General features: G+C 37.5%; 1 protein-coding gene and 1 long non-coding RNA gene across 3 annotated transcripts in view; one reads left to right on the top strand and one right to left on the bottom strand.

The window, feature by feature from the left end:
- The window catches only part of SAMSN1 (SAM domain, SH3 domain and nuclear localization signals 1), a 130,387-nt gene extending 124,770 nt beyond the window's left edge, over nt 1–5,617 (top strand). For both annotated transcript variants that reach the window (XM_057306598.1, XM_057306597.1), the window contains one exon: nt 4,525–5,617. In XM_057306598.1, coding sequence (XP_057162581.1) covers nt 4,525–4,727 — 203 coding nt within the window. In that variant the 3' untranslated portion in view covers nt 4,728–5,617. The remainder of the gene's footprint in view (nt 1–4,524) is intronic.
- LOC113246039 (uncharacterized) overlaps nt 1–25,158 on the bottom strand; it is a 144,887-nt gene that overhangs the window by 33,391 nt on the left and 86,338 nt on the right. The window lies entirely within an intron of this gene.

The raw sequence follows: 25,158 nt of genomic DNA, 5'->3' as shown, positions 1-25,158 counted from the left end.
TTTTGAGCCATGCTCGGAGAGGCTGACTTAAGCTTGGTTTGTCCTCTTTGGAGACGGCACCAATAGAGAAAAAGGGGACCATAATTCAAAGAGCCAAGAGGTATCTTCATTTGAATTTCAACAAAATTTCTTATTTGATCTTTAGTTCCTACTTCCTTTAATTAATCTAAACATCACATTCTTTTTATTTAAAAAAATTGTTTATTGAGCACTTTCATTGGCCAGGCATATTCTTAAGCCCTGTAGATTGCATTATTTTATAGTACCCAAAAGAAACAGAAGCCCAAAGAAACAGAAGCTTCGTACCTAAGGCACACAAGACAATAAGCAAAATCTGGAATATTTGGGTGAAGAAAGTTGAGAAAGAAACCTATGTGAATATAGGCAGATTTCTCTCTTTAGTATATGAGAACTTTTTCCCAGAACTAGGATTTAGTTTGAATTCCTTAAAGCTTTCTTCACTTTTAGTATAATTGAGATTGCCTATACTTAATTAATTAAATGTCACAATTCCAATAGAATTATTTTATGAATAATTATATTAGCTGTCTTCTGTTTTAATCACCATGCCACTTTTTTTTTTGAAAGGTTTTATTTATTTATTTGACAGAGAGACAGCCAGTGAGAGAGGGAACACAAGCAGGGGGAGTGGGAGAGGAAGAAGCAGGCTCCCAATCGAGGAGCCTGATGCAGGGCTCGATCCCAGAACGCCGGGATCACGCCCTGAGCCAAAAGGCAGACGCTTAACGACTGAGCCACCCAGGCGCCCCCACCATGCCACTTTTTATCTTTATCGATGACTATCTTAAAAGGTTGAAACGTGTGCTTTACACAATTCCATAAAAATTTTGGTAAGAAATAAAATATTTTCATATTCAAATTAGTTCTTTATGACAAAATATTTCCTAAATAATTTTCTCGCAACATAATTATTTTATTTTCATTAGAGTACAGAAATGTTTGGGCTGCTTTCTGGCCTTCTGATTATGCCTGCTGTTAGCTGGCAGCAATAAGAGACACCCTTTTTCAAATTATTTAATAATTCTCCACTATGCCCAGATTTGAAAATATATAGCCTTTGGAATATTTGCAAACCATTCAGGGGCTTTATTGAAAAACTGTACCATTTTAATTTTTTTGTTGTTTTTTTATTAAAATATAAGACGTTATAGATGATGTGAGAAATATAGAGAAAATCTACCTAAAATTTTAACACTTTCATTTGTGAATTATATGCATAAGTCTGTAGATCTTCACATAATTTTAGTAATAAAATACTATCATATATATTGATTTTTTTAACATATTATCAGAAACATTTTGATATAAAAAAAGATGCACTCATATCTCATATGGCAAGTCTGTAATTTTGGAGGCAAACTGTTTCTTATTCCAATGTGTTATTTGCCTGGTTAGCTCATATGATTGGACCATAGGCCAAAACGGATGAAGGTTATAGTTTCAATTTCTAGGTAGGTCAGTTAGCTTTACTCTGTTTCATGGCCACATAAAGGGATTAAATGACTGAGAAAGAAAATATGGACATATTAGCAGGAATTCATCCCCTCTGCTGGAAAAAGTATCCATAGTACAAGACCTAGGTTTGTGCCAATTCCAAAGTCATTAGTGTCAGGATGGAAAAAAAAAACAAAAACAAGGAAAGGAAAACCCTGACTCTCCAAACACAAAAACTGAATGCTATATAGCTTTCATTTCCATAATATAACGTAATAGCCTGCCTTTTCTTTTTATAGTTACAGTTGGGGGGCTCCAGCTGATCACCTGCCTGAAATTATCGCAAGCCTGGTGGGAAGCATTTGAGGAGGCATAGTCATGTTTTCATTTCACTAGGAAATCATTTAGCAAATTACTGCTGTTCTGTAAATTACTGTGCTGCATAACTTTCATACTGAGAAACTATTTCCTTTTTCCACAAAAATTGCAGATAAAAGGTTCCTATAATAAATAATCTGTATTTAAAACAAACAATTCCTAGAATTCAGAGAAGATGATATAGCATTTCTCAGGTGAAAATAAAAACAAATACATTTTATTACCAATATTTTAAAATGACATATTCTCTGTTAAAGTCAGATTTTCATTTATTGTTTGTTTACTTTGTTACCCTTTGAGGGGAATGGATAGAGGCTTCTGAAGACGAAATAACAAGCTAAGTACTTATTTTTTGAAAGAAAAAGAACTAATTTTGGAAATCAGAGTTCTTTAAGCCCAAGTCTTATATCTTGAAGAGAGTCCTACAATCAGTAATCAACCTAAATAGAACATGGTATTGGGAGCAATTTTTATTATGCTAAGTCCTGTTTAAAATGTCCGTCTGAAGGGAAATAACTCAGTTCTTTTAATTTGGTGTTGAGGTGATAGGCCCAAATATAATCTGGGGAAATATGGCCTAGGATCGCACTCCAAATATGGTGCATCACTGCTGATGTAGCAGGAAGCATTACAAAAGGACTAATTTCTCTGGCCTTTTCCAGAAACACTTGGATAATGAAACACAGAGCTGGTTCTTCCACTTCAGTGGCAAGAAGACAGAAAAGCAGAGGCAGGGGAGAAAGCTTCCTTTCAGAGAATGAGGTCCCATTTCCGTGCTGTCTTTTCATAACAGAAGGCTTTGGAAACAAAACTGAATGACTGATATTCACAAACACTAATGAATATTAGGAAGTTTCACCCTAACCTTAAAGGCTTAACTTAAAAGGTTTAAAGAGAAAATGCTTCATGGTGGCTAAAACTTCTAAATAGTCACATTAGATGCATATTAAAATTAAAGCTCCTGATACCTAGAACTAGTTATACCATCAACGGACTTAAATATCTGATACTTGAGTCCACAGTTAAAAAAAAAAAAAAGTTGTGCAGACATGGAGAAGATTCAGAAGAATGGCATAAACATGGTCCTACTGTTGCAAATTCAAGCTTTGAGGAAAAGGTTAAAAGAACTGTTATGATTCATTTGGAAGATGAGTAGACTCAAATGATCTTTATCATTTTTTTCCCAACCTTTCTCAACCTGTGTTCCTCATCTAAACCACAGAATACAAAAACTAATGTGACTCTTTTCTCAGTTCTGTGGATGGTACATGAAAGAGTACCATTCTAGATACACTGAGGAGAAGTGAATTCATTACATACAAGGGGGCTTAGGGCACCACGGCTCAATTCTCTGTCGTAAAGGATGTTGATAACAATTGGATACACAGTACATAATGTTGGCAAGTTATCTGAAGCTTAGGAAATGCATTTATAACAGCAAGGTATCTGTAGACAAGAGAAAGGGTAGATTTCCTAAAGATGAATTACTTAGCATTTGACTTTTAGAAAGTCTATGGAGGAAAATTACATTTCCTTCTTCCAGGATTTTGGAGTTGGGATTTATTCCTGTGGCCAGAATAGGATGAAGTGCATAGCCCAAGGCAGAGGTCTTGCTCCACCCTGGAAGGTATGCATTTGGTTCTTCCAAAGTGGAGTTATTCAAATGTCTAGAGTGGAGAAGCTCTGAGATTAGAAGGGGAGAGAACTAGACATGCTGGTAGAACTAACGAGTGGTGGCCTAAGATACATCTCCTCCCTGAGGAACCCATCTCCTGGTGCAGAGAAGCACACGTTGACTGGTGTCGGGGAAGGCAAGGAAAGAAACTCTACCTTGACCAAGAGGACACGGATGCTAAAGGCTTCTTGAGAAGAGTGAAACTTCATAGTGCTGCTTAGGCTCTTCAAAATATCTTTTGTTACATCATTAGTGTTAATTTTTTTCAAAGAAAATGTCTGTTGAATCTAGAATACTGCTTTGATAACACAGAGTTACCAATCTGAATATAAAAAATTGTTCTTCAGAACTACAAAGATGTAGAAGACAAACTAAATAAGGCAGAGTCAATGGAAATGGGGTGTTTTACTATCTCAAAGCAACTTGGTTTCTGTGTTGATTTTTCTGGTGAGTGCAAACATAAGAAAATTCTGAAGACTTTTAGTTTTATTAGTTAAATTCCAAGTACTTGAAGTCCTACTATATGTTGTTGCCCAGAGTGATATTTTATTCATTACTCCACATTACCATGATTCTAGAACTGTCCACAAAGATCACTATTGAGTTGGATTCTACATTTAAACTACAAACGACTTTTTCTAATGTTACTTTAAGGAGTATTTGGACAAGGCATCAGTCAAACTGTGGATACAATCTGCTTTCTCTGGCAACTTATCATTAATGTAAAATGAGAGTCCATATTGATCTTCGCTTATGCAAGCAGTTCACATGAATTCCATGAAACTGCAAGTGAGCAAAAAAAAAAAAAGGGCAAACTTTGTCTTCTAGGAAAGCAGGGCTTGAATATTTGAGTGCAAATATCTCTTTTATAATAAACAAATATATTGTTTACTCACGGAAGTTTCAAATGTAATAAAGTCAAGGTTGGTATAGCTAAAATAGCTCAAAGACGAATGAGTACATGAATAAAACTTGTCTTGGCTTCTCCTAACTGCTGCCCTCTTTTCCATTTACAGCTATTCAAGAGCAAGAAAATGAATCTGTGCCCCTATCCTTAAGCTCAGACATCTCCTTAAATAAGTCACAGTTAGATGACTGCCCAAGGGACTCTGGTTGTTACATCTCATCAGAAAATTCAGATAATGGCAAAGAAGATCTGGAGTCTGAAAATCTTTCTGACATGGTACAGAAGATTACTATCACAGAGCCAAGTGACTGAACACACATTCTCAACTTTATATCTACGGATGCGTTCCATTTTAACTCTACTTGCGCTAAAAGATCAAATAGAGAAAGAAAGTATTTGCCGATACAACCTCAAGTTAAAATGAATGATTTTACGTAAAAGTTTATGTCTCTAACATTCCCAATTATTGTCAATAGTATGTATATTTATTATTTTAAATGCTACATGTTAATATTTCACTTGCCTGTGTTAGAATAAGTATAATGTAAGTCTTTGATATGTGTGACATAAGCTTTATTCAGCTCTGTTTAAGTGTGAAATGATAAATTCTTCAGGAGGAAAACCTCCTTTTTTCCTACCTGTCGGTTTTGCATTTGGGCCTGTTATTCAACAAATACTAACGGGGCGCGTCTGTTTAACCAGCTGCCCAAGCAACACTCACACTCATTTTATACTTAATGGGGAAGTGTGAGTTAATACTGGACACACTTTATCCTGATCCACAGTGGAGTTTTAATAATTGTTTTTTGTTAATTTCTTCACAGTTATCTGGTATAAAAATATAGATAACAAGATCTTGTTGATCCTCATTTAGTAAAACGAATTTTAATAATTGCACAGATGTTTCATCTTTAATTGTAAATATTTTTAACTGTGAAATACCCTAATTTTAATAACAAAAAGAACTATGTGCATTTGCTATTTTCTGACTAGTGGTACTTAAAAGTAGTTTTATACTAGACCTCTAGACAAAATATCTCTTACCAGACAGTTTTATAGTCTGGTGATTTATGATTCCCAAATGAATTACCTCACCTCAGTCTGTCTCCTGAACCCCAGATCTGTGTTATCCAACTTCCTGAATACTTCAATGTATTAGCTCGGGCTTCCATAATAAAATACTGTAGACTGGGTGGCTTAAACAACAGAAATTTATTTTCTTAGAATTCTGAAGGCCAAAAGTTCAAGATCAGGTTGCAACATGGTTGGATTCTAATGAGAGTTCTTCCTGGCTCACAGATAGCTGCCTTCCCACTGTGTCCTCACACATCAGAAATAGCAAGCTTCCTGGTGTTTTTTCTTAGAAGGGCACTGATCCAATCATGAAGGCCCCACCCTCACAACCTCATTTAAACCTAATTATCTCCCCAAAACACCATCTACAAATACCATACATTGGGGGGTTAGTGCTTCAACATACAAATTTGTGGGGAAAGGGGTCCAGTTCAGCCCATAGGACTCTAGAAGCTTCAGATCGACATACCCAAATCTTTGATTTTTCTCTACAAATTTGTCTCTCCTTTTTTTTAATTCCAAACAAAGCCCTCTCTTTAATGACATCAATACCCAACCAGTTACCCAAAGCAGAAAATCATTTTTCACTTCATCTCACATATACCCTTCTCATATGGATTTGATATGTAATCGAGTCCTACCTCTAGAAGTGCTTTGCCATTCATGGCTTCCTATCCATTCCCATGGTTGCTGTCTTGCTTTGGTATCTCATGAGCTCATGTACAAAATAGTGCAATAGCTTTCCAACTGACCCCTATTCTACCAGTGCCCTACCATTTAATCCATCCTCCATACAGCCTCGAGAAACATCTAACATGTAAATCAAATCATGTACTTCCAGCTTGAAATTTTTTTTATAGCTCCTATCTTTAGTATAATATTTAAACTTTCTCCCAGGCTATATAAGGTTCTTCTCAATCATTTTTTACCTATCCTATGAGTCATATCTTTCCTCTCCCACCTCTCATTCTATACTCTCCAGCCATAACAATCTACTTGCAATTCTGCAAATTCACTATTTTCTTTCTGACTTTTCTAATGCTATTTATTTTCCTGGAGTGGCTCCTGCTATTTTCTATATCCAAGATTCTCCCTTTGTTTTCTGTCTTAAGACTCATGACAAAAGTCACTTACTCTGTGAAGCCTTCCATGATTTCCTTTGGTGTTCTCCTCTGGGTTTCCATAGCAACTTGTATCTCTGTTGGTTATAGCATTTATCATATTATACTTTATCTATTTGAGAGCACTTACCTTTCCACAAGACCATGATCTCCTTGTGACAGAGGTTATTTTGTTTAGCCTTTTTAATCTCTGGTGCCTGGTATTATACCAGGTACAGAGTGGGCATTTAGGAATCATTTGCTGGAGTGCAATGAATATAATAATTAATATCAAATAACACATCCCATACTTATATTTAAATCAGTGTAACTTTGTCTATAGGTAAATACCTCCCAAAGTAATCTAAAAGTTCTTTAACAAAACACAACACCTTAAGAAAAATCAGGAAATACAAAGTGTTATTTTAAATGCTGGGAGACAGTATTACACTGTCAATTTCTAGTATATTTTTCCAGATCCATGAGATTTAATCCCATATGCAGTGCCCAGGTCAGGAGTAAATCACATGCCTACTCCTATTCTTCCCTCTCCACAGCAGGAAATAGTGTTTCAATTTCAAATTTCCAACATGCTGCCTCCATCATGGCCCTGCTGCTGACTATGTCTACAATTCTAAATAGATTATTCTAGGACTTCCTTGGACACAGCACAGCTGCTGACCATAATTTTTAAACTTTAGTCAACCTGCTGCCTCAGGGAGTTCTAGAGAGTACAGCTTCTTTGCAAAGATACCACGAAGTGGTAGGTTAGGAAGCATATAAGGAACTGCTTGATTGTAAAATGGTGGAAACCACTGGCGAAGCTTTCTCAGCCACAACTTCTAGTCCTTCAAAATGAAGATCTGGTACCCAGGCAAGAATTTAGGGAAATGCTTTTGAGTAGAAGCTGCAAAGGCCTTGAGGAGACTGAAGAAGAGGAAGAAACTGGGTTCCTACAAAGAGAGAAGGAGGGTGGAGTGGAGACACCATGAGATTCAAGTTGCCAGAAGGACGGCCCCATCACATAACACAGCACTGAAAAGGACACCTGTAGCAAAAGTAGATATCACACTAAAGGAGTCCTACTGCCCTCATTTTACCTGTGGGATCCTGCTGCTCACTTTCCTTGGGTTTTTCTCTCAACCATGGAAGCTGGATAAAGAGAAGTAAAAAGGCAAGACATAGTTCACGCAAGGTTGTAAGGTAGTAGAAAGACTTAGACCTGCTGCTGCTTTTGGCTAGGACACAGACATGAGTCTGAACCTTTCAAGAGTGGATGTGATGGTGGTTAGAAAGTTGACATTTTAATGGTTACCAGATGGCTTCGTGTTTCCAGGTTGAAATGTGGTGAAGAGACCTGATTTCAATCATTTATTTATTCACTCAACAATTTTGAGACATGGAACGTACATGCTGCCCAAGACTATGCCAGTAAAGGCCGTTTGGATCATATAATCTTCATCAGAATCTTGCCATAGGCTCTCACTGGAATAAGCTGAGTCTTTCAGTACAGAGAGGTTATAAAACTCTTCTGGGATGCCATGATTGTTCTGATCCCAGGAATATCCTATATTTACAAATTCATGTGGTGAAAGTATGCATGGTTAGAGAAATTTTAGTCTAGATAAATGGATATAATCTTCATAATACTTTTTTGGTAAGAACAAAAATGAGATCATTTAAATTCTGCCCCCTCAATTCTATTGCTGATATAAGTACTAATATATTTTCACTCTGAAATTTTTTATCAGAAGCTTTTCTTATCAATTAAATTTCCAAGACAGTTAAATAACTCTCAAAACTTCTAAAATGATAGTCAGCTAAAGATTATCAGGTTTTAGACAACATCCAATTCACTGAGGTTAGTCAAGCGCCTTGCAACTTCCTGAGTGAGGCCAAATTGATGACATGATGACATTTCATGTTGAGAAACTTCCGTTACAAGCTAAGTTCTGAGAAAAATAATATGAAGAAATTTTAGATACTCTGTCACACCACACATGCACACGCTTCCATCCCCCCCACACCAACAAAGAAAACTGTATAACTAATCAGGAAGCACACTTCAAGTACTCCTTCATAAAGTGGGAAGTCATGCTAGAATTATGTAAAGGTTGAGAGAAAAATGAATAGGAACTAAATATAGGTAAAAGAACAGCAGTTTCTAAATTCGACCAGGTTTTCTGGCTACAGAAATAAGAAAGAAGTAACCCTTACTTTAGGCTACCCCCTGTCCTGTTGAATTCATCTGATCACATCCAGTGTTGACCTAGAGGTTATGGCTTGAGGACTATGTGACTTTGGGTAAGTCACTTACCCTCTTAAGCTTTTTTTTTCCCCTGTGAAATATAAATAACTATAATACTAACATTTCATATTTCTGTGCTGATTAAATGAGATAATGTATGCAAAACACTCAGCCCGGTGCATGCAGTGTGCATAAAACTGATACCTGAACATAAAATGAAAGCATTACACACGCTACCATAAGGGGCATGGGCTTATAGTGATTGGAAATTCTTCAGACACAGATTGTCTGAGAGCTAGGACAACTGTGTTGTCCAGCAGCAGTGAGAATCAGCTGATTTAACGGAACTTCACAGATAAATGACCATTTTGTCCTAACAGAATATTTCTTTGTCGAGTTCTGACAGTTTAGAAAGAGGCTATGTTGCAATTAGCTTTGATTCCTCACTCTTGGCACATAATAGGAATAATCCTTTTTGAAGACTGAATGACTGAATATATAAATAACTGCCTATATTAATGAATGAAATAAAATAAATAAAAGATTTGGGTTTTTTTTCCTTAGACTGCACCTTGGGCCCTCCCTGGTCTTTACAATATAGAGTCACAGCTGATTGTGCTGTAGCCCACCCAGAAGCCCTTAGAAAGACACCCTAAATGTAGATTTTTACATATTTAAAAAGTTTATGGGCATTTGGGCAAATGATCTGCCACGGGAAAATCACAGCGCAGAGAAAAAGACAAGCTTTTCCTTACCTTCCCTTTCTTTCTTCATCATGCAAACTTCTCACATTTGAATTACCAAGTCTGAGTATTAGTGTGTCTGCGTGATATATATTATAAATTAAGAAGCCATGATGGAAAAATCTTTAAAATGGCATTAGTGTGTTCAGAGATCTCCTTTGACCTTCTGGGGTCCCTGGTGGGCCTGAAATGCAGAGCGCTGTTCCCTCATAGGGAAGGAGTGGAATCCTGATGCAGAAGGCTAACGGGATCGTTTTCCTCTCCGAGTTTTTGGGCACCACGCCAAGTGAATGGGCAGGAATCATTCCATTTGCAGAGTAAAATAGGGTGAAAAGCACTTTGGCACACTTTGTCCATATAAATTATACTTGTTTGCAATTCATCAACTCCTTCTCTTCTTTATATCCATATGTGATGTAAATGATCATGTTTCTCTGAAGCTCCATAATGATGTGCAGCTCCAGAATGTGATATAATCAGCTAAGAGGGAGCAGATGGAAGTTTTTTCCCCGATGTGCATATTCATAAAAAAATAGAGAACTCAACAAAAGGAGATACATAAGTACTTGTACCCAGAGGGCTGCTGCATGGACTTATGTACAAAAGTAAGTGGGTTTTCTGCAACTATTTCATTCTTGAAACCTTCACTCATTCATTTCTGCAGCCATCATTGAAAATGCTCTGGGGGAAAAAAAAATCTGTCCTTCCATATAGCAACAAATATATTTCCCTTTAGATTTTTTTATTGCATCTTAGAACCCATGATTCAGGAAATAATGGTTAAATATTTTACGAGAGAAATATGATTAGAAGGCAGACCACGAACAATAGTGAAGACTTCACTGTCCCTTTAGCAACACAGACTGCAGACATTACAGTTCACGCTGCTATACTAAAAAAAGCTGTAGAGAGGGAATAATGAACTGTCTGCATAGCATTTAGCTATATATATTCTTTTAAATATCCGATTCCTCAGAGGGTAAGCTGGTCATGTGTGCGTACTGGGTAAGCAGCATTGCTACTAGAAATTTGTTAATGGAAACAGCAGCAGGAGATATTGCGAAAGAAGGTAACCATGACGGAAAATTTAAGAAATAAGTAAAAAAAACTACAGTAACAACAACGAAGGAACGTAAGAAAATCATTCTAAGTGTGGCTATGAATTTTGGTCATGTAACCAAAGAAGTGGTATTTATACCAAAATTAGATGTTTCTGACCCTGCACATCTCCTTCGAGAGCCACTCGCCACGTGTGAAGCCCTGATGTCCACTTAGACAGGCTCGCCTATGTGCGTTACATCCTTGATGTGCCCTCAGGTTCCTGTTGGGCTCAAAAAATGGGAAGTCCCATCAGGAGACTGGAAGGGAGGAAAAAAAAAAAAAAGGAGACTGGAGGGAAAGAGAGGAATGAGGTCAGGATATTTATTTGCTCCATGACATCAACTTGTGTTGCCCGTCTCCCTTAATCAAAGGTCACTAGTTACCTAAAAATGTCATTCTTCACATGAATCTCTTTCCTTCAGATTCTGGTAATTGTTCCTTTCTCTCATCTCCAAAGGCTCAGACTTAACAACAGCTCTGTGTCTGTTAGCTCACCACTGCACGGCCTTTAACGATTCCCTTACCTTCCACCTGCCCATATCTTTGCAATTAGTCCCTTTATAAATAAGCCTTCCTTGAATTATCCTAATTGGATTGTGCCATCTACTTCCTGTTGGTAGCCAGACAAGTGCACTGATCCACCATCGCTCATGACTTTCAGTTACTTAGGTCATGTTCTTGAGTCTAATGAGCACTGCTCCGTGACTCCAGCATACCTATACTTACATGGTCTCAGGTCATTTCTATTTCACTAGTAGCCTCCACCCTTACTGACCAATAGCTTTAGGGTAAAGCATTTCCACTAACACTCCCAAAACGCATGCCCTTTACCCCTTTCAATTCCTTATCCATCTGTTTCACGGGGCCCACACACATATTTCTCCTTCTTCCAAGCAGCTAAGAATCCCTGGAATAGGGGTGACTGACAGCATACAAATGGACGTGTTCATGGTGCACTTGGAGTCAACCTAACTGCGTGGAACACATGTCCTATCCTTTACTTATAACCAAGCTCGCAGTCTACTTTGCTATGAAACATAGGGTCATTTCTGTTAGGACAATATACCATCTACCAACATTAATATCCATCCATCAACTATGTAATAAAACAGAATGAAGCAAGTGCATATTTTAGCTGCTTGCTACCTAATCAGAAATACCTGGCATTAATAGCATTTGGGGTTTTTTTTTATAAATGTGATGGCACATAGATACTGTAATTCTACTAGCAACTTTTTGTTGCTAAAATTCTTTAATTCTAAGTTACATTTCACCTACAATATCACTCACTAACATGAGTCTCTCATACACAAAGCCTTATGCCTCTTAATCTCAAAAGAGGTTATTGTAAAATATGGATGCCCAGATAATTTGCATGATTAATGAAAATATGTTTTAGAATATTAAACATTTAAGATGTTAGCATTTAGTAGGCTTTCTGACAGAAGTTAAAAGACTATGAGAATGACTGATGAATTGCTACAGTCCATTAGCCCTCAGAACAGGGAATGTGCTAGAGGACATTTATGTAACTTCTTAGCGTTCTTGGTTTTTTTCCCCCCTTGTTTTTTTTTTTTCCCCTTTCCAACTAAGCTGTCCTTTTTTGACCTTGGATCACTTGTAAATGACCAGGCAGAGGACTTTGCAAAGTTTTGAGAAACTTGAACATTACATGGAAAGCCACTGACAGAGGGACAAAGAAAGCAATTGTATTAGCCCTGGCTTTATACCTAATAGCGGGTACATAGTAGGAGATGAATAAAAATGTGTCAAAGAAATGAAACATCTTTTATGGTTCAAATGTCTTACCTCGACGCAGTGGAAAAAATGAAACAAAATTTTTCCTGTTCAGTGACGAGGTCACTGACAGCTCAGGTGTTCATAACCAGGGAGTGTAGACACACTTACTCTTTCCACTTGTTGGGAACTGTGTTTCAGAACGAAGCCCCACCTACTCATCTCTTTCCGGAGCCTGTTTTTGATTGCTGCAGAGCTTATCAGGGCCTATTCAGTCCTTTGTTTCCTCCTCTTGTTATCCTTAGAGATGAAATATACCAGAAAGGACCCTCATGGAGGTGTTTATATCCCCTCTGGGTAAAAAGTGAAATACCATTGAAAAGTTAGGACCACAAAAAATACCAAAATAAATTCTTAAGGTAGGAGCAATAAACTGCTTAATGGCCTTGCTTTGGGAGAGACAATTAACATTACTTTAATTTATGTGAAGTATTATCATGAAGTTATGAGCTCCCTCTCTGAGACCTACTTGCCAAAGCCTGCTTCTCTAGGCAGCATTTCCTCTATAGCATTATTTAGCTTATAGTTGTCCAACACTCACTTATATGGCACCCTCGTTCCTGTGTCAGTGAGCATAGAGAAAAATATACTATTACACATCATCTAGAATTCCACTGTTGTGTTAATAATGTAGCAGGCTGAATAATTGCCCCCCACCAAAGAGAGAAGATCCTAGTCCAGCAGAACCTCATAAATGTTACCGTATTGGGGAAGAGGGTCTTTGCAGATGTGATTGAGTTAAGGATCTTGACATAGGGAGATTCTCCTGGATTATCTTGATGGCCCCTAAATATAATTACAAGTGTCCTTATAACAGAGAGAAAGAGATTTCTTTCATAATGAAGGGAAGGCAAGGTGAAGAAAGAGCAGAGAGATCTGAAGATGCCGGCTTTGATGATTAGAGTGATGTGGCCATAAACTGAGGAATGCTGACAGCTTTCAGAAACTACAAGAAGCAAGGAATGGCTTTTCTTCTACAGCCTCTAGAAGAAGTGTGGCCCCGCAGACATGCTTTCAATTTTGGTCCAGTGATAACTAATTCTGGACTTCTGACTTCCAGAACGAGCAGAAAATAAAATTCTGTTGTTTGAAGCCACCAAGCTGGTGATAATTTGTTACGGCAGTCACAGGAGGCTCATACGGTAAGTAAAACAATCCCAGCCTTAAACAAAAGGATAGTGACCCCTCTTCATGGCCACTATTAGCAGGCCACGGGAAAAATATTATTAACAACCAGTTTAATACAAAAGAATATTAACATATATATCTGTTGAAACCTAAGTATATTGTTCTTTACTTATACATGTGTTGTGTGAATGTATTCAAGCAACTCCTTTTTTTACAGAAAAAAAAGCTCTTCCAATAAAATAATGAATTTGTAAATATGACAGTCAAATACATACTATTTTTATCTTTCAGATGTTTTACAATTTCACTTAAAAAGAGTATGCTTTTTTTCATCCCCTCCTGGAACATAGCTGTTACGGGCTAAAGGATAATGCAAGTTTAAAACATTCTTGTAAAACAAAAACACCCTGATTTTGGCCTCATTAAGAGTAGAAGCTTCCTTTTGAGACTTGGAAATATTTGTTTTGCTGAAAGAAAAATGACATTTTTTACCATGACTTATTCATTCCTTCATTCCTTCATCAAATATTTACTGAATGTGTTCTAGGTACCTGGAAACTACACCAGGCTCTGGAAATAGCAAGGTGAACGGCAATAGCACCTATTCTCAAGGAGTTAAGAGTTCAGTGTGCTGCTTTGGCAAATGTGTAAATAAATAAATTCCTATGAAATGTGATATGCTAAAGTAGTGATCTAACCAAGTGGTGTGGAAGCAGGATGTAAAAATAAATCATTCATTTTAGAACCAGATGATTCTATGAGTTTGTGAAGAGGTTGATTGTGTCCTGGTATTTGCAATAGAGAAAAAAAATTGAATAATACACTGGAAAATTTTCTTATTCCTTATCTGGGACATTTATAGCCAAAATTGTATTCAAGGTTATAGTAGACAAGATTCAACATCTTCAGATTCCGGATAACAGAATTAGCAAATTAAAGTAGTTTTCTCCTGGTTTCCAAAAACAACTATTTGTACAATAAAGGTTGCTTAATTAAAACTTATCCAACTGAAACGCCCATTTATCTGAAACAAATGTTTGTGCTATAGACATCAACCAACTCTTCACATGAGTAGCTAACAATAAGCAATGGGATGATGCTCAATGAATATCAATTAAAACAAATTGCTCCCAATAAACTCTTCCCTAAAAAAAGACATTCCTGCATGGGCATATATTCACATGCCTGCACCCACGTGCGCACACACACACACACACACACACACACACACACACGGCTTTGCTATTCTAACTTGTCTTCTTTAAAAAGTTAATTAGCATTAACTGTATCTTAAAGATTGAATCTTTATCATTGTTATCATTGTTTAACATTGTATCAGTGTTAGTCTCTGATAAGGCATGAGTTTCAGGTGGGACAAGCTACATAATAGGGGATGTCCAGAGAGCTTAGAGTAATGGTCTAGTGCAAAATGAAATGCAGAGCCCCATGTTCAAATTTCTTAAGACACTTAAGACATAGATAGCAGAGCATTAACACAACTATGGAGCCTTTGTGAGAGCAGAGCCCTGTGCAACAAGACAGGCTGTATGCCCATAAAATAGGCCCTGGTTTCATGTATCCCTTATCAATTGCTTCCATTTGGGTTGTCCCAAGGACTATACTATAGATTATGAAAATGAAAATAACCTGCCTAAAAGTCACATTATGGTCATATATTCTTTGTACAGGCCTATATTAATTATAAAGGCATTGTTGGGCACCCATTAAAATTCTATTATGATCAAAAATTTTCAAGCTTACTTGATTTTGCTTTTCTCTGCTTTATACAGACTTAACATAACCTATGAAGCAGAAAAAAATGTTACGTGTTCACTGAACTGTGTCTATTAGCCTCCTGCGTATGTTATCAGCCCTCTTGCATTTGGGTGGGTCTATGTGACCAATTCCAGCCAAAGTTAGGACCTGGCCCATAAAATTTCCTTTGAAGTTCATGTTCTCACCTTACTAGGTGTTCCTTACTCTGTCTTGTGCTTCCCCACCTGTGCTTATCTGCAGCTGGAAACAATGAACACTGAACTATGGAGCCCACGATGGGAAAAGCCTGAATCCCTGATCATTTTTGGAGGAGAGCCAGTCAGGAATGCTGCTTGATCCACATTAGAGTGCCACACAAAATTACACTTTATTGTCTTAAGTCACTTGTATTACCCTAATACTCTATGTTTGATAGAATGATAGTCTGAGGCAGGGAGCATAGGACCCAGAGCGGTACCTAACTCATTGAGCGATTCTGATAAACCTTTTGAGAAACATGACTAAAGTCATCTTTTCAGTGGACTATAAATCATTGCGCTAGTCAATAGCTATGGTATTCTCTCAAGGAGTTGTTTACATTGTCATAATAATGTGAACCTATAATTTTCTTTCTTTTTTTTTTGAATTTATAAATTTCAAAGCACTTTTTCCTATGTATTTTTAGAGGATCCTGGAAAATTCTAAAGAAAAGAAGTCTATAGAAAATCTATAGCAGTGAATTATCATGGCTAGAGTAACCAATAGCAACAACGACACTTTGCCAAACATCCCTGCAAATCTCACAAATCGTCACCTGTCAGCTTATAGGACTTACAGACCTCAAAAATTCAGATTACCCAAAAAGTATTTGATAGAAACTCTGGAATCTGGGCTGAGTCTAAGTAGGCATCTGGGAACACTGTTCTTAGGAAACTCAGCGGGTGTTGCTGGGAGGGACAAGGGGAGATGGCCAGAGTGCTTAGAGTAATGGCAAGTGTTCTTTTCCCTTTGGCTGCAGAATGTCAGCATTTATGGGAAAAAGTCGATCAAGTACTTACTGGATCTGCTTAATCAAGCATAATTGTCACCATGTGACTGGCAGTTATTGGAAGCTCCTGTGTGAGACGGTGCCAGAAACACTGTGCAAAGAACTACCTATATTTTAGATAGTAAAAGGAAAAATAACTTTTCCTCAACACAGGAAATCAACATGATGCAATGTAAGAGCATGGATTTTTGGAATGGGAATCAGACTTAGTTTCAGCACTTCTTCGCTTCAAGTTCTTAAGCATTTAAGTCCCAGTTTGTTCCGGTGTAAAAGAAATGTCCATGCCTATGTTGCACAGTTGTAGCTTAAACAAGCTTAAACAAGTGAGGCACGTAGCATGATTTCTGCAACATTTTATCTCTGTTGGGTCCATTGTTCGTATTAGTGATATTATGTTTAATAAAAATATTTTAAGAAGCACCTGGGTGGCTCTGTCAGTTAAGCTTCCGACTCCTGATCAAGCCCGGGTCCAGCTCCGCGTTCAGTGGGAAGTCTGCTTCAGATTCTCTCCCCCCCTTTGCCCCTCCCCCAGGGTCACACGCCCTCCTGCTCTCCCTTTCCCTCTAAATAAATAAATAAATAAATCTATAATAATAATAATGATACTTTAAGAATTAAGAATAAAGAAGCACTCACAGGCACTTTCAATTTTATACCATAAGGAATCTTACCAAACATCCTTCCTGCCCTCTCTAAAACTTAGAAACTATTTTTCCCCAATTTTTTCAAGACACACAGCGTCAAGCATTTATAATCACCCATTTCCCCACACAGCCAGACATATACTCATATTTCAAACAATTCTTTCAATTGTCCAAACACTCATAAGTTGTAGGAAATAATAATTCATTAAATATTTATGAAATGTTGAACTATCATATTCACAGCAAGGGAGTTTAATGAGAGAAATTACTTTCCTATCCTGAATCATAAAAAGGACTCTAGGGACTCTGATTTATATAGATTTTCCTAGAGTGTCCCTTTTCTACTGCCTTTATAAATGTTTTATTTACTATTCTTTAAGAGGTCTAGCATAGTTTTCCTCTAAACAAATTCTTCAAAACCAAGGCAAAATATGTAAATTCAAGGATTCTTTACAGCGCATTGCTGAGATAGGAATCAGCACATAAATTTCTATTAACAAGAATCTACTAACTTTTTTCAATAATTAGAAAGCTGCCTCAAATTTTAATGTGTACTACATGTTGATTAAAAAAACCTCAATTATCCAATAAATTGTTATTTTAGATGAATTAAAGGCATTTTAAGTTTTGAAATACCCAATGCCTGCAAAAGATCCCAGACTAAACTCTATGGTGGTACCCAAAAGATCTAAATATATCTTTTGACATAAGGGAAATAGAATAACAAAAATTTAGAGTAGCTAAATTCTATAATAGAAAAACAACTATTTCTGCATTAAGGTTGTTTCATGAATTAGGTAGTTCAATAAGTAGACTAACGTTTGTTGATTTTGTTGTGAGCTTGCAATGGCAATAGGTGTCTTGCCCTACCCTAGGATTCCAGCAAATATTAATTGAACATTTTTTAGATAAGTAAAGCTCTGTTAGACACTTGGAATATAGGATCATGAGATACATGGTGTTTTCTCTCAACGAATTTGCAATCTAGCTGTGGAGGCAGGACAAATATCAAAGACTATTATAGCAGCACCTTCCTATAAGAAAGGATGCATCACACCGCCAAACCAACAGGACAAAGTGATAGCTGTAGAGTTCAAAAAGGAAAGACATCCCTGGGCGCCTGGGTGGCACAGCAGTTAAGCGTCTGCCTTCGGCTCGGGGCGTGATCCCGGTGTTCTGGGATCGAGCCCCACATCAGGCTCCTCCGCTATGAGCCTGCTTCTTTCTCTCCCACTGCCCCTGCTTGTGTTCCCTCTCTCGCTGGCTGTCTCTATCTCTGTTAAATAAATAAATAAAATCTTAAAAAAAAAAAAAAAAAAAAAGGAAAGACATCCCTAAATGCTGTGAGATTGGGATATTTGCCTTCTAAACTGAGACATTCTGGTCCTCAATTTATATTTGGGGGGGGGGGGGGTGGAACCAGACAGATACCTAGTATATAATCATATACTAGGTAAGCTATTTTTGAAGTAGCAACTACTTATTTGTATACAATATAATATGATTTATGAGAGGTATTGTCAATTAAAAACCAAATAACCACTAATCACTCCTAGTGAATTTCAGTTTCCCATAGTAGACCAAATTATTCATTTCGACATTCCTTTTTCATTGAGTTTTGGGGAAAAGTGTTTACATTTCCTTGATTAAAAGTAAATCTTTAGGGGAGCCTGGGTGGCTCAGTCGTTAAGCGTCTGCCTTCGGCTCAGGGTATGATCCCGGAGTCCTGGGATTGAGCCCCACATAAGGCTCCTCCACTGGGAGCCTGCTTCTTCCTCTCCCACTCCCCCTGCTTGTGTTCCCTCTGGCTGTCTCTATCTTGCTGGCTGTCTCTCTCTCTCTCTGTCGAATAAATAAATAAAATATTAAAAAAAAAAAGAAATCTTTAGCCTATATAATTTTTCCATAAGCCCTTTTTTATACACACACAAAAAAATCATGTCATATAACATATTAAGTAATTAGTTGTGGGGCTAAATGTTAAATGATAGTTGCTAGGGATATTAAGAACTGATACTTAGAACTCTCAGATCTTCAGGGACTTATCATTTCGCTGGGAAGTCAGGATTTATATATATAATACAATACTATAAAGGAGGCATATAGTAAAGACTAAATGAGTCTATTGGACATAAGTGTCTCAGTGGTTATAATATTCCCCACACCAAAAGAGCCATTCCCATTCTAACCCTGAATCCATGAATGTGGGAATGATGCTGATATAGCCTTCTTGTATTTCAAATTCCCCAAATTTCCACTATCTGCAATAATACAAGACAGGTAGGGGTGACATCGAGGAAGAAAGGATATATTCGTCACTTGAGTGTCATAAATAACTTGTTATGAAATTATACAGTAAATACTTGCACGCTAACAGTTAATTCCTTAAGAGGAACTCTTGTCTTCATGTGATCATAGATGTCAGACATGGAGGGGACCTGGAAAGGGTCTATTCAATGCCACAATATTGTAGAAAAGATTTGAGGCCTAGAGGAATAGAGATATATCCACAGTCACACCTATTCACAAATAAGAAGAGTTCAAATTTTCAATGAGATCTTCTGGAATTAAACGCAGGTCTCTTTCCTTCATACCAAGCTGCTTCACCATGCGTGGAACACAGGGCACTGGGCAAAGCTGAATATTTAACATAATATTGCTGACTGAAGTTATGTCTTATCAAGACAAAGTAACTTCTCTCACCCATACAAACCCTCTGAGCTCGGTGGTACACATACATATGTTATACGGTAACATATTATCCCTAACTAGGAAAAAAGTAGAATCACTAGTCTAGATATCATTGACCCAAAGTAACAACAAAATAGAAAATATCAGCAATATAATGTCTGTCTTGTAGAATCCTGATAAAAATCCATGAGAATCCATGAGAATGCTAACCCAGAATAAGAGAATTTATAAGCCAAAGGAGGCTTTACAAATCTTTCCCACAACTTCATGTAAAATATGAAATCTATGCCGGTCAACTTAAAGAAAAGTCATACCTCCTCTAAGATGTCTTGAACACCATCAGAACCTTACGAAACACATTTTGATTAGCAAAGTGAAAATAAATCACAATTGTTGGCAAAGAGTTGTGCTACAGTTTTACTCAAACAGATAACAATTGTTTGAAAAGAGGTGAAACATCAAGAAGAAAGATAGATTCTCTGCACTGCATTTCGATTAGGCTCCTGGATCTCCACAGTTAAGACGGATACTTTTCCCAGGACCCATCATCATCGCATGATAATTACAAAGGTATGGTAATAGAGGGCCTTAAATCAAACATGCATGGTAGATCCGCTGTCACTGCAAGAACCATCTCGTTCCAAGTTGGCAGGGAAGGGTGTGCTTGCCTTTCGACTGGCAGAGCAGCCCTCTTGGCTGGCACAGCAACCAGCTCTGCCTTAAATCTTCCCGAGCTGTGCCCTGTTAAAGTAATTTGGCTAATTTAAAATGTCTGTCTTTGGAGAAATCTTCCATAATGTTAGTTTCGTTTGCAGGTTGCCAAGGAAGATCTCCAGGGCTGCAGTGATGCCTAGCTGCCTACAAAGCCCCTGCTTATCAACAGTCCCATCCAAAGAGTCCGCTCACATGAGGCCATCCAATGACTTGCCAGTCATCCTCTCCTGCCAAAAGTTATATGTGAGCAAAGTTTGTTTTTGTTTTTGTTTTTTTTTAAGAATTTATTTATTTGGGGGGCGCCTGGGTGGCTCAGTTAAGCATCTGCCTTTGGCTCAGGGCGTGATCCCAGGGTTCTGGGACCGAGCCCCACATCAGGCTCCTCCACTGGGAGCCTGCTTCTCCCTCTCCCACTCCCCCTGCTTGTGTTCCCTCTCTCGCTGGCTGTCTCTCTCTCTGTGTCAAATAAATAAATAAAATCTTAAAAAAATAATAATTTATTTATTTGAGAGAGAGAGCATGAGTGAGGGGGAGGGGCAGAAGGAGAAGGAGAAGCAGACTCCCCACTGAGCTTGGAGCCCCACGCAGGGCTTAATCTCAAGGCCCTGACATCATGACCTGAGCCAAAGGCAGACACTTAACTAACAGCCACCCAGGTGCCCTGTGAGCAAAGTTTCTTGAATGGATATGAAACCTCCAGTAAAGTAGACAATATGGATGGGGGGTTCCTAGGCCACCTTTGACAAATCTAGTTATCTCAAAAAGCAGTGTGAAATTGGGACACTCCCAAAGGAAAATTTGCCAACCATCTTTAATTTTAAAAATAAAATTATGTCACCATCAGTTGGGAAGAATAAGCAGAGGGAGAAGAAAGAATCAAAGTAGAAATTCTTTCACAATTCAGAAAGAAACCGTAGTTAAAACACTGCATATTAAGTTTCATGGAAGGAGAATAAAGTAATAAAATCACAAAAAATATGGTACTGTTTTTCAGTATTCTTATTTCATAGTCATTTCACCTTTGAAATCACAGAGCATATTTTCTTAATTTTTAAAGCACTAATTCTGCTAATAGAAAATGAGCAAGTTTTCAATTCTTGCCTGAAATGAGAGGTTATCCTTCACACCATATCTATCCAAACAAAATTCTACCAAAGTACATCAATGAACTCAACAAAACAAGATGAGAGCATTGGTTGGAAAAGAAATCAGCCTCTGAGGAGGCAAATCATTTTTGTTTTGTTCTTCCTGTTATAACCCAGTTCTGCCTCAATTGGCCTCCAGTTCCTCCTTTTCCTGTGTCTCTGAGTCCCTTATCTAATCCTGGTCTCATCAGGCTCTGTTGGTCTCACCAATCCTCTTAAATCCATTGACTCATTCTTGCTTCACCTCTTTACTTCTTTCCCTGAACACTATCTGGTTGGTTTCAAGCCTGCCTCTCTTCTTCATGTGGGTTATTGCTTTAAAGTCTCCTCAATGACCCAAAACTAGCAGTTACGAACTTCCACAAACACAAATATTTCAAGTAGAACGAACAATCCAGGGGCTCCGAAAACACAGATATGATATCTTTGGGATCTGATATCATGCCAGATGTAAATCTCCTCAAGGCTCATTTCTAAAGGATCTAAAATATGCCTTGCTGAGTGCTCTCTATTATATGTCCTGGGATGAGCTCATCTATTTAAAAGTACACCCCAGCTCAGCAAAGCTATCCTTCAAATTTATTTGTAAGTCAATCCCTTGGAATTCTAAATGTCTTTTCTAATGGAAACTATCTTACACAGAATGGTGAAAGTCATCAACCAATTCCAAATATCTATCTAGTCCACAAAGTACATGAAGAATAGTACCGATGAAAAGATATTGGAGGCCCATTTGGTTAGAGCGGGAAGGCAGCATGGAGATTATATAACACAACACTTCCATATTATGGTGAGAAAACTGAGATTGAACGGCTAACTTTTCCATCCTCATATAGCATGCTCTTCTTTATTATAAAACCTAGGTATTATCTAAATTAATCTACATAACAATCTTGAAAGATTAGTACTACTATCCATATGAGAGAACTGAGACTGAAGGAGCCATGTAATTTTGTTAAGGTCATGCAGCTAGCACCAGTAAAGTGATGGAGTTGGGATTTCATCTCAGTTTTCTCAGACTTTACATATGTTCCAGTCCACTACCCCTCACAAAGTCACAGTCATATAGTTTCATTGAGAATCTGTGTAAAGGTACAATTTATCTGTCTAGGATCACATTTCTTTCCCATACAATAGAAGAAAAGTCACCTTTCTTATCCCAAAATACAAGCCACTAGTGATGGCCCTATGGTCTAGGATAGAGACCAAAAGAAAAGTTTGTGAATAATGAGTAAAGCAGTTAAAATGATCCCTGGGACAAAGCAACTTCTTTGACTCCACATTCTATTCCAACTAACTGGCCTATATTATCTTTCCTTTTGTTCGTAGCCCAGTTTCTTCAGCCTAAACTGGTTTTCTTTTTTTTTTTTTTTACCTCCCATTTATGTCACAACATGCTGCAGTTAAGATTCTGCCTCGCCATTCCACTACAATTGCTCTAACAAAGATCACAGTGACCTCTTAGTAAATCATTCAAATCAGCAGTTTTTAACCCATTTTCTCAACTATGTAAGCAGCATACAATGGCTTTTGACTATTCTCTTCCTAAAACTCTTTTTTCTTTTGTTTTTTATAAGCCCCATCCATCTCTGACCCAGTCCTTATGTGACTCATTCATAAGCCCCGTGCTCTCTTCCTGATCTTAAATGCTTTTGTTTTCTAAAACCTGTCCCTTGAACCTCTCCCTAAGAATCAGTGGGTTTCAACTTTGCCTGAATTTTAGAAACCATCCATAAGGAAATTTTTTAATTCTCTTAAGAAAATATTTCTGAATGGCAGAGAAAAGACCTCCATACATCTACTCCTCCATAAAAGCAATGAGAATACTAGCAAAAATGGCCAAAAGAATTCTTTTCAGAACTCTGAAAAATTAATCAAAGGTTTGCAAAACTATGGGGAGCATTTATTCAAGAAAAATAGTTGAACCTTGGTAAAGACAAAGTTTTATAGCACTTCAACTTGTCTTATACCCAACCCCAACCATCCAATCCCTGTGGTAACCTTCAAACCAAAAGTTACACAATTACGTTAGCTGTGAAAACCAGCAGCCTAGGGGCCAGTGGAAGGAATAGAATAGGTTTGAAGTTACCCCCAAAATTCCATCCCTACAGAATTGTCACTATTTACTTGTCTGGTATCTCCATTCCCAGGACTTATTTTTATTTAAACTAAGTGACCACTGAATCAAACCTGACTCAGCTCACGCAGTGTGAACAGGCATGGCCCTAAGGCATTTATCAAAAGAAAATATCAATTGTTAACAATGCAGCTGCCTGAGGTAGCAATACCAGTTGGGTTAAGTAAGAAATTTACTAAAATATTGTAAAGGAAAAGCCAGGGAATGAAATTTTTATGTGGGATGTTGAATATATCCAGCATATTCCTTGAAATCTAAAAGGCCATATGCAGCATGTGCCAGAATGTGCACATGCTCAGGAAAGAAATTGAGAAGGCTCTAATCTCCCACCCGGAGATGACTTTGAGTCTCTGCACAAGCAAGAAGTGATGGCTAAAGTAGTGTTTTAAATGGTCTATTGGAGTATTGAAATATTCCTCCCAAACATACACGAACCTCTCAACAAAGTCAGGGAGATTTATTGGTTCAATGCATTCAAGGAAATCTCTGTCCAGTAAATTAGCTGACCATGAAACTAACTGCGAAAAGATGCTGAGTGGTATATACAAAGAAAAGAATTCAGACTCTACAGAATTCATTCAGGAAATCCAATAAGTAAACATCCGTAACAACAAAATAGCACACCAAACACCAACACCAAAACTCCAAGGAATGTGGGATGGGGAGGAGGGAGCTGATTTCCAGAATTGGAAAGATCTAGTTTTCAAGGCGAAAAAACAAAACAAAATTATAACACATGCAAGGAAACAGGAAGTTACAGAAGACCATATAATGGAAAAAAAAATCAGTTAAGAAGAGCTCAGATATTGGACTTACTACTCAAAACATTAAAAAAAAAAAACCTCGTATAAATATGTTCAAAGAACTAAATAAAACCATGTCCAAAGAATTAAAGGAAAATGTAAGAATTGTATGTTACCAAATAGAGAATATCAATAAAGAGAAAAACTTGTCTAAAAACAGAACCAGGGGTACCTGGGTAGCTCAGTCAGTTGAGTGTCTGACTCTTGGGTAAGCAGTCAACTCTTGGTTTTGGCTCAGGTCATGATATCAGGCAGGCTCCATGCTCAACAGGGAGTCTGCTTGAGATTCTCTCCCTCTCCCTCTTTTTCTCCCTCTGCCCCTCCCCCCATGTGCTCTCACTGTCTCTCTCTAAAATAAAATTTAAAAAGAAGAAGAAAAAAATAAATAAAAATTCTGGAGTTGAAAAGTATAAAAACTAAAATGAAAAAATTAATTAAATGGATTTAACAGCAGATTTGAAATAGCAGAATTTGAAGATAGATCACTTTAGATTATCCAAGCTGAAGAACAGAAAGAAAGTTAATGAAGTAAAATTAACAGAGCCTCAAAAACTTGTGTGATACCAACAAGCACACAAATATATACATCATGGATATTACAGAAGAAGAAAAGAG

This window comes from Ursus arctos, unplaced genomic scaffold (assembly GCF_023065955.2).
Source record: "Ursus arctos isolate Adak ecotype North America unplaced genomic scaffold, UrsArc2.0 scaffold_4, whole genome shotgun sequence".
Lineage (NCBI taxonomy): Eukaryota > Metazoa > Chordata > Mammalia > Carnivora > Ursidae > Ursus > Ursus arctos.
This window is presented reverse-complemented; position numbering and strand designations above follow the sequence as displayed.